At 40.1% G+C, this 17080-nt stretch overlaps 1 protein-coding gene across 3 annotated transcripts in view; it reads right to left on the bottom strand.

Moving 5' to 3' along the window:
* Positions 1–17080, bottom strand: part of POLA1 (DNA polymerase alpha 1, catalytic subunit) — a 268997-nt gene that overhangs the window by 238613 nt on the left and 13304 nt on the right. For 2 of the 3 annotated variants that reach the window (XM_031673314.2, XM_031673315.2), the window contains exons 5-15: positions 14877–14995; positions 14236–14298; positions 13291–13383; positions 12780–12858; positions 12324–12528; positions 12055–12233; positions 7028–7140; positions 6159–6275; positions 4685–4759; positions 3655–3793; positions 2780–2934 (exon numbers count right to left, since the gene is read on the bottom strand). In XM_031673314.2, the coding sequence (XP_031529174.1) occupies positions 2780–2934; positions 3655–3793; positions 4685–4759; positions 6159–6275; positions 7028–7140; positions 12055–12233; positions 12324–12528; positions 12780–12858; positions 13291–13383; positions 14236–14298; positions 14877–14995 (1337 nt within the window). The remainder of the gene's footprint in view (positions 1–2779; positions 2935–3654; positions 3794–4684; positions 4760–6158; positions 6276–7027; positions 7141–12054; positions 12234–12323; positions 12529–12779; positions 12859–13290; positions 13384–14235; positions 14299–14876; positions 14996–17080) is intronic. The other variant, XM_015250479.3, reaches the window with a different exon arrangement.

Genomic DNA, 17080 nt, shown 5'->3' with positions numbered 1-17080 from the left:
TAAAACTATGAAGTACAATCCCTCCTCACCTATTATTTCTCTGCAGTTTATCTGTTGAAGAAACTGGGTTGTTGTGCCGGTAGAGTACCCCACAGTACAGATTCTACTGCATCTATCCCAGCAATATCATTTAACGTATTTTTTTCTGTTTCTGTACTGCCTGGATATTCATATGTAAATCTAAAGGCTTGATCAAAATCAGGTTCAAATTTTTGGCGAGAATACTTTGGAGGTATCACTGGTTATCACTGGTTATCACATCAGGTCGGGTTACCTCTAATTTTAGTGATGGGGCAGCCACTGAAAATCACTGCCTAGACCCATTATTTCATTAGGGATTGCAAAGTGGTCAGACTCAGTTTTTCCTTCATCATTTTTTTTTTCATCATTTATTAACTGGAAACCGTCTATGAAGAGAAACCTCCCTGAATCAACGATTTGGTTACCTGAGGTACAGTATGTGTTCAAAAAAGTCAAGATAAATGCTTGATTGAATTCCTTTATTTACCAGTTTTCAAAATGAGTTGGTTCCCTAGTTCCCTTCACAGGTAAGCTATGTGGTGCTGTGTTTACACTATCATTATGAACTCCTGTGTTTCAATCTGTTGCAGTTATTCTTACACATGCTCAAATTGTCCCATCTTTGTTGACAGGAAACTCTTCAAGTTGACTCCTGCGTCTTTCTGACATCTTCAGTGGATTTTAATATTGTCCTTGTTTTCTAGTATAACAAGACATTCCAGGCTTATCTTGGACATTTCCAGCCCCAAATTAGCCATTTCTTCAGAGCTCTATTTCCTTTATTAGGAAATGGTATTTTGAAACCTTACTCTGGCTGCTGGAGGATGGATTTTTTTTTTTAACAAATTAAAATTTTCCCAAACACTTAACTATTAACTGTCTCCTGTATTAGCTATTATTAAAAGATGAAATCACACACTACAAAAAATTGCCAAAATGCTGCTGTTAAAAAAGATCCTCAATGTCAAAAGGATTCAGAAGAAAACATAAAGAAGCTCCCAATGACCGAAGAAAGCCAAAGTTAAGCATTAAAAATAGCAATAATTAATGATTGCAATAGATTGAAATACTGACTATATATAAATAAGCCTGAGTTTATAATGACAGTCCATAAGAGAGGAAACAAAAATAAGTAACAACAAAAGTAAATAAACAAATCATTGTTCAACAACACATGTAATGTATGCCCTCAACTTCCTACTCAGAAAACTGGCAAAAGAAGAGAAAGTATGGCATTTATTGTTCCCTTCTTACATAAAGTGTTGCAGCATAACAAAATAGTGCTGGTTAATAAGGAAAGGGTAACTTTATAGGAAACTTTAACTAATAATCATTCTAATATTTAACATGTTTAATAAACATGGAAGGATGACAGAATTAGAGAACCACATTTTACAACTCCTAATGAAATAACAAATTCAGGCAAAAATCAGATCATTGGGCTCTCAACTGGGAACAATTTTGCCCCCTATGCCCAGGGGACATTTGGAGATGTCTGGAAGCATTTCTGGTTGTCAGAATTAGGGGACAGGGGTCATGTTTGGCATCAAGTAGAGGCCAGGCATACTGGTAAACATCCCACCATACACAGGACAGCCTCTACAATGAGTTATCCAGCCCAAAACATCAGTGGTTGCGACAGTTAAAAAACTTGAACCTACTAATTAATCATAGCCCCACTAGGAGTGCTTTAACCAGACATTATGTGCCTGCTGATATGATGCAATATGAATTACACTGTACCACCAATACATTATTTAGGCCAAAAAAAGGTCAAACCTGAATCTAATCAATTCTGCAGCGTTAACAAGCAGGCGCGGGTGCTTTTTCTGTAAAGGGCCAGGCAGTAAATATTTTAGGCTTTCAGGTCACACGGTCTGTCATGACTAATAACTTTGCTGCCTAGTACAAAAGCAGCTGTAGACAATACATAAACGAACAGATGTACTGTCTTTCAATGAAACTTTATTTACAAAAATGGGTGGTGGGCTAGATTTGCCCACAGGCCATAGTTTGCCAACCCCTGGTATACAGGAAGAAATCTGATGATACAAGGAAGCAAACAAATACAGAAAATGGGTCATTCTTTGAGGCAACCTATAGTGATTTTTCATTAAGTGAATGTCACTGAAAAAACTGGAGAGGGTGGAAAGGAGCTGCGGCCACTTAAAAGAGATTCAAGAGACAAAAATTAAACATCATCTGTGGATCTTATATGAATCCTGATTCAAATAAAACAGCCGCTAAAATACATTTCTGAGAAACAGTCATGTGACTATGGACTGGGTATTTTAGATGGTATCAAGGAATCACTGTTAACGTTAATAGGTGTGATAATGGTATTCTATAAGAAAGTGTGCATGTTTTGAGAGATGCGTACCGAAGTACACAGAGGAAAAATGACACAACGTCTGAGATTAGCTTTAAAATACTTCAGGAGGGAAAAAAAGAGAGGGATAAATGAGTGTGACAAAATCTGGCTAACTGGTGAATATGAGTGATTGGTATATAGCAGTTCATTATCCACTTTAAGTTCTCCAAAACTAAAAAAACTTTAAAAACAAAAAAAAATTCAGCAATTTAAGTTTAAAAAAAAACCTCCAACTCTAGACAAATTCAATTCATTCTTCAAAATGGAGCTTGGTAGTGAATTAGTTTTCTTTCCCCTCCAAAAAGAACGACTTTCCTTTACAGAAAAGCTATGCAAGTTCAGGAAGTACCACACCTAAGGCATAGGTACGAAATCTGTCCTATTTACCTCATTCTCATGTGTCTTTGCATTCTGCATTGTCTTCATGCTGAAAGACATGACCATGAGTGGAGGAGGACTGACATCCTTAATTACATTCATCAGGTCTGGTTTCAAGGCCATTGCCTCAACTTTACACCAACTGATTGGCTGACCCAAGAGCTCTGAAAGAGAATAGATACAATAGATCAATAGCTATTTACCGAAAAAGAAAAACTACCAAAATGAAGACGTCTGTGATTAACTGAGATGGTCTTCAACCCTATCTTCTCACAAAAATGTCTTGTTACATCTAAAAATAAGCCACATTATTGGACTGTATGCAGATCTTTGTGTGTGTATACATATGTTCACTTCCCTGGGAAAAAGGTCCACAGCTTTCATCTGCCTTCCAAAAAAATCCAGAACCCAAAATAAGTTTTTAAAAACCAAAACACTGCCTTGGAGGAATCACGAAACAGTTTAAGAGATTCATGAAGACAAACCAGTGTGTGACAGATGACAGTACTGAGAAACATCAGGCAAGAGACCGTGCAAGCACGATCCCCACTGGGCAGTGATGCTTCCCTCCTTCAAAGGTCAGCAGTTCACCATGGAGAAGAGCTGGGCCGCATCAGCCAGGTCGGAAGTCCACACCAACAGCAGCACAATGAAGGATGTACCTGAATGGCCGCCTGGGCTGAGCCCCTCTCCCACTAAAATGCGAAGTATCACAGCAGCAGTCATTCCCCACAAACCCCTCTACACTCACTCAAGGAAGACCCTGAAAAGACCAACATAAAAAAGGAAGCAGACACGCTGAAATAAAGACCAATTCCTTAACTTCTAAAAACCGCATCTATCAGCGATTTACTTAGCACTTTTAAAAAGAAATTTTTCCTTACGTGGATTTTTTACTTCAAGCCAACAAGGTCCTTTGATCTTTCTGTTCATCAAGAACAGTTCCAAGCTGGATGTGTTGGTCCCAAATACATGAGAAAAAGTTTCTCCTTTCAAATCCTGAGGAAGCTGTGGCATTTCAGCCTGGAAAAGGCCCAGAAGAAAAAAAAAAACTTTTTTTGTTGAAAACCATTACTTCACATTTTCCCAAGTCTGTATTTGAAATAAACAAAAGCCTCTCTGTGAACCACCAGAAGAAACCCCTTTGATATATATGAAATGTAATTTGCCACAAATGAAATCCAAAACAATTCACAGTAGGAAACAAAAACAATTCACAATGACAAAATAATGCATCTTGATGACACCCATTAGAAGAAAAATGGGCCAAGAAGCTCCCCCAAAAGAGGATTTCTGTCCAGAGCTGTACATGCCTTACTGATACAGAAGGCCAAATAAGTACCACTCCATTAGAAGAAAGAAAGCAAGGGAGTGGAACTCATTCAAAATGCTTCCACGGTATTTTTCATCACCACTGTCAGAAACATTTTCTCAAGTTTCCTTTTTCCAACATCATGAGATAAGAACACTGGAACAGAGGTAAAGAGAGGTTAAGGTCCAGTTAATTAACATCCCGCAGCAATGACCTTGTCTGTCACGGGGGCAAGAGCAGCACAACAAGGCTACTGACGCTCTTCCCTCACCTTTCCACTGCTCAGAGGGACACTATGACAGACTAATGATATTCAACTCCACCATGTGGCATTCTGTCCACCTGACTAACAGTTGTGCAGTTGTCTCAACTTATTTATTTAAAGATGCATATATGAAAGCAGAGAAAGGTAGTATAACCTGTAGTCTATGTATTTAAATTCATTTTATCCATTGTAATTACTCCTTGCTATAAGTCCACTTCAACGAACTGGGAGCTTGAGGAGCCCTGCCAGTATTCCTAATTGAAAGCCAGATGAAATTTCAAAAACATAAAAATCCCATTTTCAACCAAAAGCCATTAATCTTCCTTGTTTGACTTACCGAGTATCTAACTTCCAAGTACTCGGATCTTTCTGGAACATCAGGTATCTCAAAAGCATAGTTCTTTTCCACTGCCTGGGCAAGTAGACATTTAAAAATCATTAAGACATCATTAAATCATTAAAAATCATGAAAAACTTCATAAACTAAATTGACAAGCATTACATACATACTGCATGATACGGTATTTAATCATTATGGAACACAAAGGAAAACAGAGCCAAAAAAGCAGCTTTTCCCCCTTTCAACTGGGACTAAAATACCTAGTGACAAAATGTTAAAAAGACTTACTGTGGACACTAGAGAACTTAAGAAATACTTGCATTCAGGAGAGGCAATAAAAGGGGGAGGGTATAGCTCAAATGGTAGAGTGCGTGCTTAGCATGCATGAGGTCCTGAATTCAGTCCCCAGTACCTCCTCTAAATATAAACAAATCAGTGAACCTAATTATCTACCCCCTCCAAAAATTTAAAAAATAAAAAGAGAGGCAATAAAAATTAAAAATTTTTACAATGTCGATGCACTAAAATCCATTTGCTATTCTTTGATACTAAGCAACTCCATCTTGCCAAAAAAAATAATAAACATTGGAATTATAGCTCATAGGTACTGAGTGCTTGCTATATATACATAAGGACTGTTCTAATTACCTAATATGAATTAACCGACTTAACCCTTTCAACAGCTCTTGAAATAAGACTCCATTTATCAGGTGAAGAAATGGGCCCAGAGAAGTCACTCATCACTTCATCACATGTCCAAGGTCAGACCAGGAAGTGGTGGGGCTAAGACTTAAAGCACAAGCACCTATACTCATCACTATTACACCACATTGCTTCTAGAATTTTAGACACTTGATCCATCAGCCACAATTCAAAGATCAAACAGTTAAGACAGTTAGCCTCATTTTCAGCAACTCAGTCCTCCCTTTACTACCATTACTGTTAATAGCCAGTGTGCTGTGTTGAGTTACAGCCCCCACAACGATGCCCAAAGGCATCAATATCTCATTAACATCAAGACAATTGATCAGTATGTATCACATGAATAGAAGAATTTTGTTCAATCAGAAATAGCATTACAGTCCCTGCCCTTTAAAGAAAAAAACTTACTTAACCTTCTGATCAAGACAACTTGGCAATAACTAATACAAACAAGATCAGAACAATTTCTTTTCCATTTTGGCATAAAAGCACAAGATACTCTTCAAGTAATGAAAGCAATTACTTTGCTACGAGTTATCTTTTTATTCAAATTAGTGAACATCATTTTATACACAGTTTAAAGAGTAATAAAAATATTTTTACAAATCTGACATACTGGTTTTATATTCATATCTATGGAATTTCCATTCAATAAATTATAGCCACACAGAAGGCATTTTGTACAAAGAAGACATGCAGTAACTTATTGCTAAATCAGCAAATTAACAAACTAATAAACAGTTAGAAAAAATTATCACCAAATACAAACCTTGGACTTGAATTTCATAATTTTGTATTTTGCTGCTACTTTTTCGTCAAATTCATCATAAACATCCTTCATTGTAACTGGAGTTCCTTTTTCTTTCCCTGTATTTAGATCAACTTTCTGCTTTCCCATGGAGAGGAGAGGGGAGAGGAAAAAAAGGTGTCTGTACATAAGATGTTTTCACCCACCAGAAACCCAAGTCTAAATCAATTTTCATCTTCACTCAAACATTTAATAGAACAAGGTGAATTCAAAGATACAAACAGACCCAAAAATGTACTAAATCCAATGCCCAATTCATCCCAGTGGCATCCTAAAAGCAAACCAGAGAGAAAGATGATCGATCCTACATAATGGGAGAATAGTGTTATAAATCCTGACCAAGAGCCTTTACAGTTCAACTGAAATGGGAAGGGGCTGGGGTCAAGAGGGGAGTGTGGATATTAAGTCCCAGTAAAAAGAAAGAGCAAACAAAACTGATCTTGTTGAAATGACCTTGTTAAATGGCCAGGGAGGACATGGCACTGTTGCCCGTATAGCAAAAGCATGAAAACTGGGCCAAACGCCACATCGGAATTTAAAGCCATATACTCCCAACCCGGATAATTATGGACATGGGGACTGGAGGGAAAAGATGGCATTATATACTAAAACTCGGGCACTCTGACACTCTTCCTAACAAGATGAAAAACAGTTTCACTCCATTTCTCTACTTCTCCCAATCTCTGATGGAGCCACTGACAATCAGTGGTCACTAGGCAGACAAGACAGAAGAAGCAAGGTTGTAGATAACCCTCAGCCCTGCTGAAGGACAGGGTTGGTGGCAGAACACAGAAGGTACTTGGAGTGAGAGGCTAATCATTAAGGTTTACCGTTTCACGGGGAAGGAAATAGAGCGTTCGCTCAATGTTTTTCACCATGACACAACAGCTCACATGAGTCTTGGCGAATTCAATCCAAACCTTGCCAAACAGAAATACCACACCTAAAAGAAGAAGGAAAAACTGAGAAAATAAACATTTCAATTATGCCTCACTAAAGGGACAATATAAAAGCTCACTAAATGTGTCCACACATTTATGCTTTCATGATAAGTCATTTTTTTACAGCAAATTTGTACCTGCTGTTCAATCCCCAAGACCAGTCCCTTTACTCAGTACTTATGTCACATGACAATATCACACCAGTAAAACCTGTGACCCCTGGGAGAACAGGGAACAGAATGTTTCTCTAACTTGGGAGAAACATTTTCCCTAGAATTCCCTAGAGAAACTCCAGGTAAATGGAGACAAACCTCAGTTATTAAGGAGACATTCCAGGCCTGAGTAGACACACCTGGGTAACTACTGAGACACCTCAGGTCAGTGAAGAAATTCTTGGGGAATTAGGGAGCCATCCCAGATCAATGTAGACATACTTCGAAAATTAGGGAGACATCCTAGATCAGTGTAGGGACAAAAAGAACATTTCCCCTAGAACCAGGATTACCCAGATTAAGAGAAACAAAAAAAGCAAACTATTCTCCAATGAATCTTATTTAAACCTCGCGTGAGTACTCTGAAAATACTAAATTCCTTTTTAGCACCTGTACTTACCAATAAAAATTAATATTCCAGGGTGGGAGTATAGCTTAGTGGTAGAGCACATGCTTAGCGTGCATGAGGTCCTGGGTCAATCCCCAGTACCTCCACCAAAAAAAAAAAAAATTAACATTCATGCGGAAGGATAACTATGCATGATACATCAGTATTCTTCTGTATATAAAATTGTGTTTGAGAAAAAATATAATTCATCTCATATCTTATTCCATGTAACAGTAAATATCTCCTGATAGGGTTCAACTATTATCTCCTATTTCATCCTTTCTAAAACCTCAGAATCCTTAAGACACCTGGCTAAGTAGTGTTTGTCATGTTCCTCTCTCTCTTCTATTTCTGTTTTAACAAACGGTCTAGTAACTAAGTCAGGAGTCAGGCTCCTTTTGAGATCCCTAAGTAATGTATACCACCAAGTAAAACCAAGACTTTCTGGACATCAAGTCATTGTTCATGAAAACTGGCCACCAAGAAAGGACTCCAGAAGTTTGACAGTCAATCTAAGAGACAGTCACTGTGCAAAATCCTGGGCTCTGTGAATAATTAGACAGCAGTAATCAACATAGCCACTCCACAGGGCCACTTGTCTGAGACACTAAGAAAATTCTGGCACATGCAAAGGCTACTGTTCACAAAGCCAATTACTCTAGCTTCACAAGATAGATCATCAGTGCTTCCTTTTGTCACTCATTCTAGTAGAAACAAGACCATCCAGAATTTTCATTTCTGCAGATGATTAAAATTCTTACAAGAGTTGGGTAATTTTCAGCTGGGGTAAAAGAGACGGGGGTAGGGGGAAGACAGGGGAGAGGGAAGGGAGGCCTGTGGGGATGATTAAAAAAGAAAAAAAAATCACAGTAGCTCAGAAAATTAAAAGTCATCCTCACAACAGTTAGAGATGAAAAAATAAATCCCATGCAAAGAAAAATAAAGACCCTAATATTGGATTCAAAGATTCAAATAGCTCATTTTACAGTCAAACTAATATCACACTTCATGCAACACATTTGACACTGTTTATGCCTCATTTGCCACAAAAAGATCATGGTAAACAAAGATTACATTCCCCTTAAAGTTAGTAGCTGAAACCAGGTGCAGCCAGGATTATTCAACCTTGAAAAAGTCATAATGAAGACAGGATATCTTCCCATATGCAAAGAGTAAGATTCTTTTCATAATTATGGAGCATTCAGCAACAACTGACTTACTTAGAATCTGTAAGAAAGTGAGAAACAATAACAGAGTCTTTGGGAGTACTTCGTTTTTATTAGCACCATTGATTTCACCAAGGCTCAGTGATCATTACCTGCTATCATGATGAAACTGTTTAACCTTCTGAAAATGACAAGACTTTTTTTTTTAAAGCTGTCTTATTTAACCCGTTGGCATCAATCACAGAGGACACAACGGAAGAAGCACCACGGAACAGCAGAGCAGACTGAGGGTGAGAAGCCCAGAAGCCTGCCACGGACAAGCTGACCACTCTATCTTTTGGAGCCTCAGCTTCCTCCACCTTAAGTAACTAGAGCAGATCTCTGAGGCCTCCTTCAGCCCTAGAAATTTCCTTTTATTCGAGCAATTAGAAGACAGGCCAATAACAGACTAGTACCTCTTTTGACTGTAAAATACTTCCCAATTGTAGTTGAAAAAGTCCATCATGATGACGGTTAGTAGCAGAATTCAACAATACATGCCATACATCAGTTGCTTAGCAAATATAGACGTGCTTCAACGTGCTTCAATCTTAACCTCCAACATCCACTACTACAGACCAGCAGCAGCCGACAGACAGTTCTGTGACGACAGAATTCTTCTCCATCTGTGCCATCCATAAATACAGTAGCTACTAGCCACACGTGGCTACTGAGCGCTTGAAAAGTGCCTAGTGGCTGAGAAGCTGAACTTTAAATTTTATTCCACTTTAATTAATTTAAATTTAAAGAGCTGCATGTGGCCAGCAGCTACCATAGTGGACGGTGCAGCTCTAGACTCTTGCCCTGCAAAATGATGCTCTGTTTTTTGGTTAGAGTATCAACCAATAAACAATAGATGGAAACAGAAAACTCACTGTCACATAGGAAAGAAAGAGCGTTGCTATTTCCTCAAGTTCCCATTTTCGGCAATCTGATGCTATACATGCAGGTTTATGGGAAGGGGACCATCCTCTTCTGTGTTATCCATTCTTACCTCACATTGCTACAAGTCTTCGAGAGGCAAACTTGCTAATAGCAGCAAGTACTGGTTCTCTGAAACATTCCACATGTATCTACAGGACAGTCACTGTGCAGTTTATTTTAATGAACATTTACTGAACACCTACTGTGTGCCTGGCAGCATGCTGGATGTTGGAAAAAAGGTCCCAGCCCTCCAGGAGTTTAAAGGCTTTGGAGGAAAAGACAACACAGAATCAGATCTTTTCAAAATCATGACAGATGCCACAATGGGTAAGGGTATGATGGGGTCACAGAAAGGGCTCTTAGGCCATTTTGGAGGACCGGGACAATTCCAGGAGGTAACACTGAGGCCGAGTCAGGTGAGGGCATTCTAGTCAGACAAACACAGTGAGTGAAGGGATATGGTGTAAAGAGCAGCAGGTACATAGAGTAAACTACTTCTAGGACGCAAAAGTCCTTCACAGAGGGCAACAGAAGGCTTACTAAGGAACTGGGACTGTCTGCTGCAGGCAGCAGCCACTGCGGATTTTCTCCAGTGAGGAAATGACACGGTCAGTTACCCTCCTGAGCAGCTCAGCAGCAGTGAGGGGATGCCAGCTGAGGGTTCAGTCAGGAGGCTGGTGTCAATCGGCAAGGAGGGCTCAAGGGTGGGAGTTGTGAGAAAGAGAGGATAGCTGGTCTAGTTCAAGAGGAGAAAACTACTAAGGCTTGGTGAGGGAAGGAAGCAAAGGGGGGACCCAAGGCTGGCTTCCAGATTTCTGGTTTTGATAGGACCATTCATCAAGTCAGGGAATAAAACCCAGCGGGGAGCAGGCAGAGCAGAGCAGAGCAGCACTGGGATGCGTGGGCCCACCGCGTCACCCAGCTCCAGCCAGCATAGCCGTGCTTCGGGGAGGTCACACAAAGCCCGTGTGCAAACGGTGACCCTGAAGCTGTATGATGGGGCAGCCCTTGGTTTCAGAAATGGATGGGGAACAATCTGCAAAGCCTCGTGTAATCACATTTGCCGGCCTGTCTTGCACCAGCGAGTAACTGGCTTTCTGTGAGTCAGAATTCACCAAATCAGCTCATTCAGAGAAGGACTTGGAAATCAGCCTCGATCCCTCCTTTCCGTCAACCCCTACATCCATCAACAAGTTCACGTTAAAATACATGTTACAGGCGTTCACTTCTCTCCTTCACAGCTGCCCCAAGTGCATGTAACTGGCGCACCTGTCCTGGACCGACTGATCTCTAGGGCTCCCCAGCTCCTGCCCTGGCCACACACACACACACATACACACACATGCTGGTCTCCGCATAAACCAGAGGGTTCCTGTTAAAATGTAAACCCAACCAGGGATCCAACTCCACCGCCTCACCCCTCACCTTACACTGAAAATCCCCAACTGCCCCTACAACTACTCCTGGAAGATCTCAACTCCTTGACATAGCTTTCAAGGCCGTTCATTATCTAGCCTTTGCCTTTATCTCCAACTTCATTTTCAACCAATCTTGTCACTTATTACTCTGCTGCAACCACTCAGGCCCCCTCCTTTCTGTCTCCAGGCCTCTGCACTCCCTGGTTCCTCAGGCTGAGATGCTCTCTCCTCAGCTCTTAAAGTGCCTCAAATCTCAGCCCAAAGGTCATTTCCTCAGACATGCCTTCCCTGGCCATCCCCCAAATAACTGCCTTTTCACCGTTTATCAACTCATCCTTAGTTACTGCCTCTCTCTCCCACCCCACTAGAACGTAAGCTCCATTAGGACAGGGAATTTGTCCAGCTGGTTCACCCTACCTCAGACCCTGGCACACAACAGGTGTTCAAATTGCTGAAGGAACAAATTAATGACTGATTCCACTTAAAGTCAAGTGCATTTCAGTAAGTTCTAGATACACTGATGGTGAACTACAAAGCACACATTCCAAAACCACACATAACTGGTTTTCAGAACAAGCGTCTGCAAGGACTATTCACACCATAACTCCTCACCATTCGCGTGGCTCACACACTTCACAGTGACTGAGTGTTGCTCTCTTACTATACATGTACATAAAGGCAGAGGCTGTGCCAATTATAATCACTCAAGCACTTGAGGGAAAGGCACTGTTCTGTCGTAAAGACGTTCCGTTACCGTATGGATGATTACCTGGTTGGCTATACTGATCTTCATAAGCATCCAGCCAATAAAACTGAAATACTTGTTCATCGTCTGCCCCCTTCACCAGTGGGAGGTGACTGGAATCCACTTGAACTTCCGGGGCTGAGAAACTGCTGTCATCCTCCTGCTCAATGTCCCAACAAGAGACATCTGGGAGCAAATTTCCTCTGCAAGAAAAACATGTTTTTCAAAAGCCTTTCAAAATCCAACAGAATAACGGTAGCATTACTTGCCAGAGGTGATTAAAATGCTCTTACAAGTAGGACGTGGTCTCTTTCCCAGGATCAGCCTCCTGCTTCACCCCCTCTGCTGGCTCCCTCTCTTGGTCCCGAGTCTTGGCAGCCACAGGCTCCACATCCATCTCCTCAGCTTCCATGGGCTCATCAAAGTCACCATCTTCAAACTCCATTGCCCCAGACTCCTCGTCATCCGTGCGCGGCGCTGCCAGCTCCCCTGTGGGTGCTGTCACACATTCCCACCACGTGCCGCCGCTGTGGAGCACAGCAGCCCACCCCCTTCCCAAACTGTAACTGCTGTTCTCTTCACTCTCCAAATTGGACACCTTTAACTTTTCCTGCTATGGATTCAAATCCTTCCCAAAGAAACTGGCTCTCGCAGTCCCTTCAAATTCACCCACACTTCCTCCTTTGTGGGGCCCCCACCTTTGGATAGCCTTTGCAATTGCTTGCAATTCTGCCTGACATCAGACTTACCGGCACACTGCAGAGGGACAGGAGTTAACGAAGCCTCCTTCCTTGAGACCAGGGAAGCGGTTTTTCCTGAAGGAACTGCCTATAAATGTTTTTAAATGTTTAGTCACTTAGACCCGCACACTAAAAATACACGACTGTCCTACCCTGACCAGAGATAATGACAGCTCCCATTATAAAATGACTTTATGCATTGTTAATGTAATAGCTTCAATTATTTTACTGTTACCTAGGTTTACCAAAAAAAACAACTTGTTTCCAGGAGGAAAATTATTGCATTTAGCACAGCTGTAATACCTATAATAAACACACACTAGTTACTACAAAATTTACTATGAAAAAAGCAGGCACATGCTATTTTTGAAACACATAAAACTATATAATGAAATGGAAGTCCTAATTTAAAACAAAATCAAGAACAAATTCAAAGGCATTTCCCTCACATAGAAAAGAAATAAAATAAGTTTTAAGCAATAATATAAATCAAGACTGAAGGTAATTCCACACACTATACCCTGGGGGTGTGCACAGAGAAAGGATTCGGTGAAGCTCCAATGGATCTTTTCTTCTTCGGTATTATTACAGGTGGTGGAGTTATCTGAGATGTCTAAGAGGAGGGATAACAGACATTCACTGCCATGCTTGGTTTACCAGGAGACAGAAAAAGTACATTTCTTCCCCCACTGAAGCCCAATGAGCAAAGCACTTTTTTTCCTTCCCCGCTTCCCCCATAGATCTATGTTCATGCAGTGAGGTTACTATAGCAACAATACCAGACTCACTTGAAAACCAGAATAGATATTGAATCCACTCCTCACTAATTTTTCCTTTTTAAAACTTAACATACTTCTTCCTTCCCCTTCCAGAATATTATGTTTAAAACCTGTCAACCTCGAGCTACACGGTGTTGGTGTTAGTCATTTTAATCAAGGGTCATTTAGAAATAAATGGGAGCTAAGTTTTTCTGTGAAACAGCTCAATTGCAAATTCCAGTACAGCTGAACCTGTCTGCGTTCTCTTAGGGACAGCTCACTGACTCTTCCTTCACCCCCACTCGGAATTCAAGATGAGGCTCTCACGCCTGACTGTGCAGACTGACAGGCTTCAATCTATTTCGGGAATATACACTGCAGCAACTGAGACAAAGCGGTGTGCCCTCCCAGGACTGAGCGTGTGTGGAGTCTGTTCTTATTACTGCAAGCACAGCCCCATGCAGCCCAACCTACACGATCACAGAGCCTTGAACAGCCGAAAACAACGACTTACCTAAAGTGGTGAGAAGAAACCAATTTGAATGGCTTGGTTTTGGTTTTTGGGGTGTTTTGTTTTGTTTTGGTGGTGGTGTTGTCATTGAATTTTTTGTTTTCAATTCTAGCAATAGTCTGTTTTGTATAATCACTGAATTGTTTCTTCAGCCCATGACCCCTGTATATTTAACAACTCCCGGAGGTTCACTTACTTCAGTGTTCAGATCCTGGAGAATGTCACCTAACAGATCATCCTTGGACAAATCGACAGCTTTCTGGAAATTATAAAGGCAAGTAGAATGAGAAAGCTGTGCACTTTGCATTTTCACCCAGACCACTAGTCTGTGAAAGGAAGAACCTATAACCAGTCAGCCCCGCCTCTCCACTCCTCTAATATCCCTAGGTCTTACCAACCAACCGGGTACACCTAACCCCAAAACCCGAGCCCCTGGCCTCTGTTTTCAGCCTCATTCCGCGATCCTCCTGCTAATCACCAAAATAAACACTGTCAGTCCAGCTTTTCAGTTCAGTTTTCTATCTCCAAGTCACGAGCACTGAGGTGCCTCAATTCACCTAGAAATCGACATCCAACTAAGTGACTGAGAATGGGAAAATATTACTCAAAAATGTGAGTTCAAACATACTGAGCACTTATTATCTGTATAATCAAATGTTAAATATAATCAAATATCAAACACCAATCTAGCCTGGAACCAGGGCACTAGCCTAGCAGCCTTCATGAGATCACATTTTTAGAGCTACAGGGAATCTGACAGGAAAAGTGAACTACGAAGAACAGGAATCTTTGCTTCACAAAGGAAGAGACAAAATATGAGAGAACAAGGAGACTCACATCTGCCATCTTCCTCCCAGCACTGGCCATGAACATGGACTTGATATTGTTCGGTTTTGTCACCACGGCCTTCCTGACATTCCTCTTGTCCGTGTTGCGTGCTTTATCATCTTTTCCTGCTGGAATAGAAATTATTTAGAAACACGCACCAGCAAAAATCAAAATGGAAAATCAAAAGCCTCGTCATCTGCCCTCTGCATATGAGAATTTGACAAGAAAAATGTTAAAAATTCAAAATACACAGCTATGAGATTTTATGCAAGGTACACAGGAAAGAATCTTTAAAATGAGCTGAGTTCAGGAAACTTGGGCTAAATGTTACGACAAAAACTGACAAAATGGCAGTTTAATATCAAGATGACTTATTAAGTGTGACTGCTTAATTGCTATTGTTAATGTGAATAAAAAGCTTTTTAAAAGGTGCAAGTTTTTTTTTCCCCACAGAAATCAAAGATCAAGCTCATGTGGAACCAGGGGGTGAGCCTCACAGCCTTCATGAGATCATCATTTTAGTGCTATATTGAATCTGACAGGAAACTGGGAAACTGAACTATGGAGAAATAAGACGACCAGTTAACGATATTGTAGAATTCTAACTGCAACTTTATGAGGAAAAGTAACTAGACACACACAGCACGTCCTAGCAACACTAGCAGCACAGAGACATTTGCTCAGTAAAGAACAACTTGTGCCATATGTTTTCTCTAACAGCCACGTGGAAACCACCTGTGAACTCCTCTACTGCTGTCAGTTTTACTCTCGCTTTCTTACTCAACCCAGAGCAGTCTCCACCCAAAAAAGGCCTGGAATGAATAGTTAACGGTAGTGTGGTAGCGGCACAGAAGTATACAGACCAGATGAAACAGAATATGGAGTCCAAAAAAAGATTCAATTACTTATGGAAATTTAGCAGAAAATAAAGATGACTTCTCCAATCACTGGGGAAAAGACAGACTTTTTAATAATTAGTTGGTTACCCATTTGTAAAGAAGTAAACTAGTATAAACACCAAACAGATCACAGATCAAAAATTTAATGAATTCATATAGGTACTTTAATAAAAAAGACAAATTCCTTGTAACTTGGGTACGAGAAAAGTTTAACTATAATTCAAAATCCACCTATAAGAGAAAAAAAAAGGGATTGATAAATTCAATTATACCAGAAACAAGGAGAAAAATTTTGCAGTATGTTTTGCAGAGAAAAAAAACAATTCCTTGATATTTAAAAAAAGGCCAAAAACCCAAAAGGAATGTGGGCAATAAACACGAATATACAGCTCAGATTAAAAAATATATATAAACTGCTATTAAGTTTTATGAAAAGATGCCCAACTTCATGTGTAAAAGAAATGCAAATGGAAAACATACTGAGATGTCATTTCTCACATATCAGAGTGGCAAAAATGCAAAAGCTTGTAACACACTGTTGTGAGGCCATGGGGTCCAAACAGACACTCATGTTGTTCATGGGAATGTAAAGTGGGGCAACTCCCATGGAGAAGGATTTCGCAGTATCTCATGAAACTTTAAGGTGCATGAACTGTCTGAGCCAGCAATTCTACCTCTAGGAATTTCCCCCGAGGAAAATACCACATACATAGTTATTCAATGCGGTATTATGTGTAATAGCTAATTACTGGAAATCTAAATGTCCATTAAAGAAAACCATTGAATTAACCATGGTACATCCATACAGTGGAATACTATGCAGTGATATGGAAATGAGTAAGAAAGAAAGAAGGTTCTCTATGTGCTGATATGAAGTGATTTTCAGGATGTCTTATTAAGTGAAAAAAAAAAGTACAGAAGTATAGAAAACATCTTTTGTGTAAGAAAGATAAGGAAATAAAAACACATATATATAATTCCATTTCTGGATACATGCTCAAAAGAATTGAAAACAAGTGTTCAAACAAAAATTGGTACACAAACGTTTATAGCACTGTTCACAGTAACCAAAAGGTGGAAACAACTCAAAGGCCCACCAACTAATAAATGAATAAACAGAACGTGGTCTATCCATGCAACAAAATAGTATTCAGTCCTAAAAAGGAACATACTAAGTCCTGCCACAACATGAATTAATTTTGAAAACACTGTACTACATGAAACAGGCCAGACACAAATGGTCACATATTGCATGATTCCAACTGTATGAACTATTCAAAATAGGCAAATTCAGAGACAGAAAGCAGATTAGTA

Source organism: Vicugna pacos, chromosome X, assembly GCF_048564905.1.
Source record: "Vicugna pacos chromosome X, VicPac4, whole genome shotgun sequence".
In the NCBI taxonomy this organism is placed as follows: Eukaryota; Metazoa; Chordata; class Mammalia; order Artiodactyla; family Camelidae; genus Vicugna; species Vicugna pacos.
This window is presented reverse-complemented; position numbering and strand designations above follow the sequence as displayed.